The 9753-nt window shown below is 33.1% G+C and overlaps 1 protein-coding gene across 1 annotated transcript; it reads left to right on the top strand.

Annotated features, from left to right (window-relative positions):
* The first annotated feature begins 3806 nt into the window (after positions 1-3806).
* On the top strand, positions 3807-4625 carry LOC129767810 (defensin-C-like). Its single transcript, XM_055769019.1, has 2 exons — positions 3807-3959; positions 4028-4625. Exons 1-2 carry the CDS (start codon positions 3863-3865, stop codon positions 4210-4212), a joined length of 282 nt encoding a protein of 93 aa, XP_055624994.1. The 5' UTR covers positions 3807-3862; the 3' UTR covers positions 4213-4625.
* The last annotated feature ends 5128 nt before the right edge of the window (positions 4626-9753 follow it).

Here is a 9753-nt window from a genome sequence, read left to right as displayed (position 1 = left end):
TCAATCTTTATTGCAAGGCAAACACGCGGTGCTGCATCTCGAGGTGGCCACAGGAAACCCTTCTTCCCGGGGTCGTTACGATCGGATCGGTTAGTTTTGGAGGCTCGACTAATTATCTTGTTGGTGCGCGAGAGTGCGTTCGGATGGATGATGCACCACAATCCCAAGTGCCGTCACGTCCTGGCCACGATCACCATCACCATCGGCGTCGTGGTCATCGTCATCGATGCGATGTGCGCAGCCATTAAAATAAAATTTAATACTTTATTTGCAATTTTTCATTTTGATTGATTTTAATGGGCCATCGGTTTATGAGCGGCCGGTTCACTTTCCGCGATCGCCAGCCTAAGATGGTATTATTTCCCACCGAGAGAGAAAGATGCTGTGATGGAGCAGCAGACACTCCTCCTCCTCTGGTTGAACCGCAATTTTAAATGGCGATTGATTGCGGGTGATTTCTCGGTGAAGCTCGAAGTGTGTGCGCGCCTGTTAAAGTACGATTGATTTAGTTGTTAAATTGCTTCGTTTTATGGGAGGCCCTATGTGGCCGCTGACTAGGGACATGGCAGCGGATATTGGAGCTTGCAAGTGTGCAAAAGCACCGAAATCACTATCCTTTGTTTTCTTGATTAAATTTCCTTTAACTTTCTCCGTTCGAAAAAACACCACATGTCCTCAAGCATAATGGTTTTAGATATATTTAAAATTCACAATAACTAAATATGTACCGAGGAACAATGTTAAAAGTAATGAAAACTATATCTTAGACATGTATTTTCCTGCAAGTGGAAACTGGCAACTAGCTGATTGCTCTTTCTGTAACAGTTATCTGCTGTACCTTGTGTGAAAAATGTGGAATTCATAACAGATACGTGAGTCCCTGAGTGTCCTTCAAAATTTGTTTTTTTCAATAATGGAATGCCGAAGAAACATTTGGGATAAACATCGGAAAAATGACATGGTGACAGACAATGTATTGCGTTGGCAAACATATTTCAACTGTTCAAATATGAGTAATCCCAAATGAAATCGACAAATGACAAAACATTAGTATTTTTGATTCGAATGAAAGTGTGTATTCCGTTTGGGTTAGAGGAAATATGAGTTTTCCACAGTAATTGGGATTTTTTTGACTCAAGCGTAACTTTTGAAAAGGGCGTATCGATTTGAGTAAGAGAAATCTTTGATCAATCTTTGAATCAAAAACTATGAGTCGTACCGAAATAGTGTCTTAGAAAGAGTTATAGAGTATTGATGGTTGAATATGAAAAAAATGTACACTGAGAAAAAAAATTAGTTTTTTTTTTATTTACAAAATTACAATTCAATTTGCAATATCCAAAATACATATTTTTCAATTATTTTTTTTTATTTTTTCATACAAAATAGAAGTCATGCAGAAAATTTAAAAAATGGGCCCAAGATGGTAAACATCCAACATCGAATTTTTAGGAATTTTCGAAACTTGATAACTGCGTATGTTAACAATCATTTTTAGCCACAAATTATGAATCCTGATGTGATTTAAAACAAAAAAGGTTATTATCAATCTCCTTCTAAATGTAGCCATTCTCGAAATATTTAAAAAAATATTTCTAATTTATTGGCTTTTTTATAGTAAATAACCTCTTTAAATATGTTTGTCGTGTTATACCGTCATATTCATGAAATTTTATGAATTTGCTTATAATTTCCAACAATTTTTCCAAACACATCATCATGGTTCATTTTTTGACTCGAGTCGTACCGAAATAGTGTATTAGAAAGAGTTATAGAGTATTGTTGGCTTAATTTGAAAAAAATATACACTGAGAAGAAAAATTTGTACTCTTTTTTTTATTTACAAAATAAAATTTTAATCTGCGATGTAAAAAATATGTATTTTTTATATTTTTTCAATTTTTTCATATAAAATAGAAGTCATGTAGAAAATTTAAAAAATGGGCCCAAGATGGTAAAACTATTTTTGATGAAATTTGTGGAACATCGAGTTTTTCGAAATTTTCGAAACTTTGAATTTCTGTATGTTAGCAATCATTCTTAGCCACAAATTATGAATTCTGATGTGATTTAAAACAAAAAAGGTTATTATCAATCTCCTTCTAAATGCAATCATTCTCGAGATATTCAAAAAAATATTTCTAATTTATAATCTTGTTTATAGTAAATAATCTCATTTAATATGTTTGTCGTGTTATACCGTCATGTTCATGAAATTTTATGAATTTTCTTATAATTTCCAACAATTGTTTTGATTGATTGAAGTTTGTATTAAGATAAAAAAGGTTTTTTAGTTTCGCTACGTTTAGTATTGACCCACATGTCTTCGAATGTTTCGTAACGTAACTCCTAAACATATGTCTTTACCATAACGATGTATTTGGAAAAGTTGTTGGAAATTATAAATGAATTCATAAAATCTCATGAACATGATGGTATAACACGACAAACATATTTAAAGGGCCTATTTACTATTAAAAAGACAATAAATTACAAATATTTTTTTAAATATCTCGAGATTGGAGATTGATAATAACCTTTTCTGTTTTAAATAATATCAGGATTCATAATTTGTGATTAAACATGACTGCTAACATACAAAAATTCGAAGTTTCGAAAATTCCTAAAAATTCGATGTTCCACAAAGTTTGTCAAAAATAGTTTTGCCATCTTGGACCCATTTTTTAAATTTTCTACGTGACTTCTATTTCATATGAAAAAATAGAAAAAAATATTAAAAAATACAAATTTTTTTTATATCACAAATTGAATTGTTATTTTGTAAATAAAAAAAGATTACTAATTTTTCTTCTCAGTGTATATTTTTTTCAAATTAAGCCAACAATACTCTATAACTCTTTCTAACACACTATTTCGATACGACTCATATTTTTTGAGATATAATCAAATTTTTTGAGAGATCAAAGATTTCTCTTACTCAAATCGATACGCCCTTTTCAAAAGTTACGCTTGAGTCAAAAAATGAACCATGGAAAAGTTGTTGGAAATTATAAGCAAATTCATAAAATTTCATGAACATGACGGTATAACACGACAAACATATTAAAAGGGATTATTTACTATAAAAAAGACAATTCGAGAATGGCTACATTTAGAAGGAGATTGATAATAACCTTTTTTGTTTTAAATCACATCAGGATTCATAATTTGTGGCTAAAAATGATTGTTAACATACAAAAATTCGAAGTTTCGAAAATTCCTAAAAATTCGATGTTCCACAAAGTTCTTCAAAAATAGTTACACCATCTTGGGCCCATTTTTTAAATTTTCCGAATGACTTCTATTTCGTATGAAAAAAAAAAAAAAATAAAAAAAATATGTATTTTGGATATTGCAAATTGAATTTTTATTTTATAAATAAAAAATAGAGTACTAATTTTTTTTCTCAGTGTACATTTTTTTATATTCAACCATCAATACTCTATAACTCTTTCTAAGACACTATTTCGGTACGACTCATAGTTTTTGAGATATAAATTATCAAAGATTTCTCTTACTAAAATCGATACGCCTTTTTCAATAGTTACGCTTGAGTCAAAAAATGGTTGTGAAAAATTCATATTTCCTCCAACCCAAACGGAATACACACTTTCATTGGAATCAAAAATACAAGTTTTTAAAATCTGCATTTTTAGGACGATTTCATTTGGAATTGCTGATATGCGAAAACATTTGTACAAACAACGCGAACAATCCAATTGACAAATGCCGAATTATTTTCAGCGTGGATTATTCAGGATATAAATTATCTACTCTCAGCGAATTTTCAAACAGTTTCGTTTCTGATGCTCTGAAGAGTGGTAATCGTCTGTAACAAACTAATCACTGAACATTCTACAAAATGCGTACCATCGGTGCCGTCTTTCTGGCTGTCCTGTGTTTGATCGCGGTCATCCCAACAGGATACAGTTTCCCAGCTGAGGAACCGAATACTTTGTGTGAGTCACCATATTTTCTTCAATTTTCGTTACCGCTACAATAACTCTCTGTTCATTGATGTTACCAGTTGATGAACTGGTTGCTGGGTCCAGCGATGGCGTTGAAGCGCCGAACGTCCGTGCCAAGCGGGCAACCTGTGATCTGTTGAGTTTCCTCAAGGTCAATGATGCCGCCTGTGCTGCCCATTGTATTGTTAAGAAGTACAAGGGTGGCTATTGTAACGACAAGAAGGTTTGCGTTTGTCGTAAATAAATACGATGCAACGAATGCAATTTGCAAGGCGACCCATCCTGTGTCCCGATGTGAGGTATAGTGTTTGAGTTATAATTTTTTCAAAACATACTTAAAAGTGAAGCTGAGCAATTTTCGGAAGTCCATGAACTCAAGAGAACCTAAGGTGTTTAACAGTGAAGCATTAACGAGTGTTGTGTTGTAATTTGATTTTCATTATATGATTATTATAAAATAAATAATAGGGAGTAGCTACAGAAGGAAAGGGCTTGTATATGAGTATATTTGTCGGATAATAAGAGACAGACGGCAAAAGCATGATAAAATAGATATAACTATTGAGTTTTTGGAAAGTATGTGAGATTTTTGGATGAAAATGAAATTGAAATGAAAATGAACTCTCTACAGAAAATGCAATAAAATCTTTTAATTCCTTCACTGTTTTCTTAATTCTGAAAATCACTCTTCCGAAACAAATTTAAGATAAATTCCAAAAGACCTTGACCTTAATCCATAAGTTTTATTTTCATGTCCTCGATCTCGTATTTAAAGAAGGCGTATTCTTTGGTAGTCATCGTTGGAAAAAAAGAAAACATGGTTTATCTATTATATTTGAAATAGTTGAAAAAAATGTAAGTGGTTGTGTCTAGGAAATGAACGCGTTCTCGGCCTGGGACAACAATATTATATTATTCAATCCATTTGTTCATTATTTCGGATATCATTTTCAAATGCATCGATTTAAAAAAATAACATTGTTTCATAACAATGTGACATGCTCTCTAATTTGGTACTCTTATTGAAAGACGTAGCTCTTCGCCAAAAATTTCTACGCATATGATCCAATCTAAACCACGACAAAACTATTGAACTATTTGACGTATAATGATCGAGCCTTAGTTTCGAAAATTCCTAAAAATTTGATGTTCTACAAAGTTTGTCAAAAATAGTTTTGCCATCTTGGACCCATTTTTTAAATTTTCTACGTGACTTCTATTTCATATGAAAAAATAGAAAAAAATATTAAAAAATACAAATTTTTTTATATCACAAATTAAATTGTCATTTTGTAAATAAAAAAAGATTACTAATTTTTCTTCTCAGTGTATATTTTTTTCAAATTAAGCCAACAATACTCTATAACCTCCACTCATCAAATTTAGTAGTCTTTATGCACTTTTTGGACGCTGCTTGAACTCTGGCATATTTTTGGACACTGTTCCTTCCTTCTTGAACTTGGCCTTGACAATTGCACGGTAACGCTCAACTAGCCGCAGCTGGGGATAGTTAGGTGGATTGAGATCTTTTTCGACGAACATGATGTTGTTTTCCGAAAACCATTGTAGAGTGAATTTGGCATAATGTGCCGATGCCAAATCCGGCCAGAATAGAGGAGTTCTTATCAATAAATAAATAATCGGTTGACATCGAAACAACATGGGGGTTTTCAAAATATGTTGAAATAAAATCCGGTGTTGGTTTTACATATATTTCTCCTACATTCTTCATGCCGGACAGAAAAATTTTAGCCCGTTTTCATTTGTACAATACAAGTCCAAGGTCTTCTCCGAGGATCCTGTGTATCCTACACCAAAAAATAACAGAAAATGTCATGATTCTTAAATACTGGACTTTTGGACTTTTGGGCTTTTTTTGGGTACAATCTCAAATAACATGAAAAAAGTTCATTTGCAATATGTCTCTTGCTTTACTCGCTCGTATTGCTCTTATATTGCTATAGCATACACTCTGTCCAACTTCTTGCTGCTTTGTGTCAATTCTCTAGTGCATGATTTTCATATGTGTGTGTGCAAATGCTGAGCGTAAACGAATGTTTTTGTATTTTTCAAGTGTCAAGTTTCTATAAGGCCAGTTACATTTTCCGTTGTTTTAGTTGTTTTGATCAATAAATCTGGAAAATGCCGAAGGAAAAAGTGCTCAAGGAGGGAGAAGAAAGACAAATCGATGCATTTCACCCAGAAACTTTTGGTATCAGAGGAATTTCTCGTCGGATTAGACGATCCCATCAAGTAGTGCTCAATTATTTGACGAATTCTCAGGGATACGGTGAGAAGGAGAGAGCTCCACGTAAATCGAAGATCTCTGACCGGGATAAGCGGGAAACAGCTAGAACAGCTTCGAATACCTCAAAATCGTTTATGCAAGTAAAGCAATATTTCAATTTAAATGTTAGTCGGATGACAATTCGTAAAGTTTTGGTAAAAAATCCTGACATAAAGAAGCTTCTCATCTTACCCCATCTCACATCGGAAGACGTCTGAGTTTTGCCAAAGCTCACATGAACCGACTGTGGGACATGATATGTTGCGACAAAGAATGTTTCCAATAGAATACATTTTGCTATATACCATAACGAACAGTTCTTTAATAGGTGTCTTCACTGACGAAAAAAAAGTTAAATTAAGATGGTCCTGATGGTTTCAACGGGTACTGGCGTGATTTACGGAAGAAGGAACAGAATTTTTTCAACCAGGAATTTTGGTGGAGGCTCGTGTATGGTTTGGGTGGGATTTTGTGCAAGCTCAAGATAGCTTTCACATCATTCAAGGATTACATACATGTTCTGGAATCCTCTCTCCTACCTTTTTTGCGTTGATATCGTCACAAAAAAAAATCACATTTCAGCAAAGCAATGCTACTATTCATACCAGCAAGGAAACTAAGCAATGGATCTAGGTCCGAAAACTTAATTTTTTGGACTGGCCGGTTCGCTTTCCAGATTAGAATTCTGTTGAAAATCTTAGGGGGATCCTTGTACGCAAAATCTACACTGAGAAAAAAACGGTACACCACGATTGAAGAGCTCAAGGTCGCAATTTCGGAAACATGGAAAAATATCGAGAAATCCGTTCAGCAGCATTTGGTAAATAGCATTCCAACACGAACTTTCCAGGATATAAGCCGAAATTGCAAGGTTGCCAATTATTGACATGTATATCAGTCGATCGTTTTGAATTTTTCATTGATAATAATTTTGAAATGGTCATATAAAAACTGGACAGCTGATATAAATAAACAATAAATAAACAAACAACTTTTTTGAACGAAATTGACGTTAAATGTACTTTATTCTAAGCATTCAATAATGTATGAATGTATCTTGTTGAAATTCTAACTGTGTTGCAACGGAATAGAATCAGGGTGGTCTTATAGGAGTTGGACAGAGTGTATATACACCCAGGTTTTTTACGCTTTTTTTTTGCGCGGTTTTTTTGTGAGGTTTTTTTTACGCGGATTTCCCAATTAACGCGGATTTTTTACGCGGATTTTCAATTTAACGCGGTTTTTTTTCGCGGTATGAGCGCTCTATCATATGTAACAACTTTGTCCAAGACAGTTTTTGTCTAGAGAACAACTGTCAGGCTCTAGATGCTAATTTTCACTTAAATGCACTTCCTTGACCATTGCACAATGGTTCAGGAGATGCATTAGACAAAGTTGTTACATCTGATAGAGCGCTCATTTCCGTGTTATCAAAAATAAGGTGACCAGAATTGTCGATGATATAAAAAATCTAACTTTCTTATCTTTATAGATAGAGGTAAACATAGTTCGACAATGTTGTAGTCCCAGTTATTTGAGACATCTTTGTAGAACAATTTTTTTTTCTATCTCTTTAAATAACCAATATATCGCTTTTTTCTAAGTTGCTTTAGGGCCACCATGAAAAAATTCTACATGCAAACTGTCTTCGAAAGATTTTTAGAACATACTAATACAAACATTTTGAGATGTAGAACTTGTCTATATCACAACTTCATTCAAAGTTACTGATATTTCTTCCCAAAAAATACGCTCTCTTCAATTGCTTGCCAGTCTTTCTGGGGCAAACACAAAAAAAGGTTTGTTGACGGAATTTGAAAGAACAAATTTCACTCTAAAGAACAAAAGAACAAATTTCACTCTATATCACTCTATATAGTGATTTTCGAGGATATGTTATTTTTTGTATTTGATAAATTGAAATCATGGGTTTTTGGGAGAAAACCCATCAATAACTTTGAGCAGGATAAAGATATTGACAAATTCTGCATCGCAAAATGTTGGTAATAATAAGCTCTAAAAGTCGTACGAAGACAATTTTGATGTAGAATTTTTAAGATGAAAGTGAGAGCAAAAAACCCTGCTTTTTCATGTCCAGACCAACATTTTGCGATGCAGAACTTGTTAATATCTTAATCCTACTCAAAGTTTTTGATGATTTTTTACCCAAATACTCATGATTCCAATTTTAATTTACTCAAACACGAAAAAACAAAATCACAAATTTGAAAATCACACATCATGTAGAGTGAACTATGCTCTTTTAAATGCCGCCAAGAAACTTTGTTTATGTTTGCCCCAGAAAGAATGACAAACAATTGCAGATAGCATGTTTTTGGGAAGAAATATCAATAACTTTGAGTGAAGTTGACATATTGACAAGTTCTGCATCGCAAAATATTTGTATTAGACAGTTTGTATGTTGAATTTCAAATATAAAAGTTAGAGCAAAAAAACAGTTTTTTTCATGGTGACCCCAACGCAACTTAGAAAAAAGGTGCTATATCGGTTATTTCAAGAAATAGAAAAAAACATTGTTCTACAAAGATGTCCCAAATAACTGGGACTACAACATTGTCGAACTATGTTTACCTTTCTGTATAAAAATAAGAAAGTTAGATTTTTTATTTCATCGAGAATTTTGGTTACCCTATTTTTGATAACATGAAAACGAGCGCTCTAACATATGTAACAACTTTGTCAAAGACAGTTTTTGTCTAGAGAATAACAGTCGAGTTCTTAATGCTAATTTCCACTTAAATGCATCTCCTGGACCATAGTGCATTGTGCTGTGGGGTAAAAATCGAAGATTTTGCTTGAATTTTCACCAGGAATTGTTTAAATCGATATTGCGGCGAAATTAGAAAAGATAGAAGCTGGGTGTTGAAGAAAAAAATGTAGAGCGGTTGGAGAGCTTTAATAAGAGTCGTCTTCCGTAGCGTACTTTTTAACGTAGAGTTTGAGGCAACAGAGTCCGAAACAAAAAAAAAAAGTTCTATAACTTTGTCATTGTTAAAATTCGAACATATGTGTAGATGGATTTTTTTCAACAAATATGATCGTCTATCACCTCCTGAGAGATTCTGGATAAATTCATATTCTACGTGTGAGAAAGGTGTTTTCCAACTTCAAGGGGATGAATCTAAAATTAAATTGTTCTTCTATATTTAAATAACGAAAAACATATGCAAAAAACTAATAAAAAAGTTTTTCTACTCGATTATACACAGCTCATGATTTTTAAGCTCATTCAATGTAATGAATCGGAATGCTAAAAAACATGCGCAAAAAAAATTTTGGGTGAAATTCGATCTAACCTGGAAAGAAATGGAAATCATCTGAGGAGTATCACAAAATGTAACCTTATTTCATCTGAAGCTCTGATGCTCTTTTTTAGATTTGCTTGCATTGCAACTGTCACATCAAATACCTGTCAACAAAACCGTCAAACTCTGAAGGTTCCGATAAAATTCTGGAGAGTCATCATGACCCAGATAA

The sequence above is a fragment of the Toxorhynchites rutilus genome, chromosome 2, assembly GCF_029784135.1.
Source record: "Toxorhynchites rutilus septentrionalis strain SRP chromosome 2, ASM2978413v1, whole genome shotgun sequence".
Taxonomy (NCBI): Eukaryota; Metazoa; Arthropoda; class Insecta; order Diptera; family Culicidae; genus Toxorhynchites; species Toxorhynchites rutilus.
Note: the sequence above shows the minus strand (reverse complement) of the source record. Positions and strands in the feature narration are given on the sequence as shown.

Excerpts from the sequence above, each read along its gene's own strand:
- LOC129767810 (XM_055769019.1), top strand. The coding sequence starts at position 3,863 with ATGCGTACCATCGGTGCCGTCTTTCTGGCTGTCCTGTGTTTGATCGCG. Across the intron at positions 3,960-4,027 it reads TGAGGAACCGAATACTTTGT|TTGATGAACTGGTTGCTGGG; the intron begins GTGAGTCACCAT and ends TGATGTTACCAG.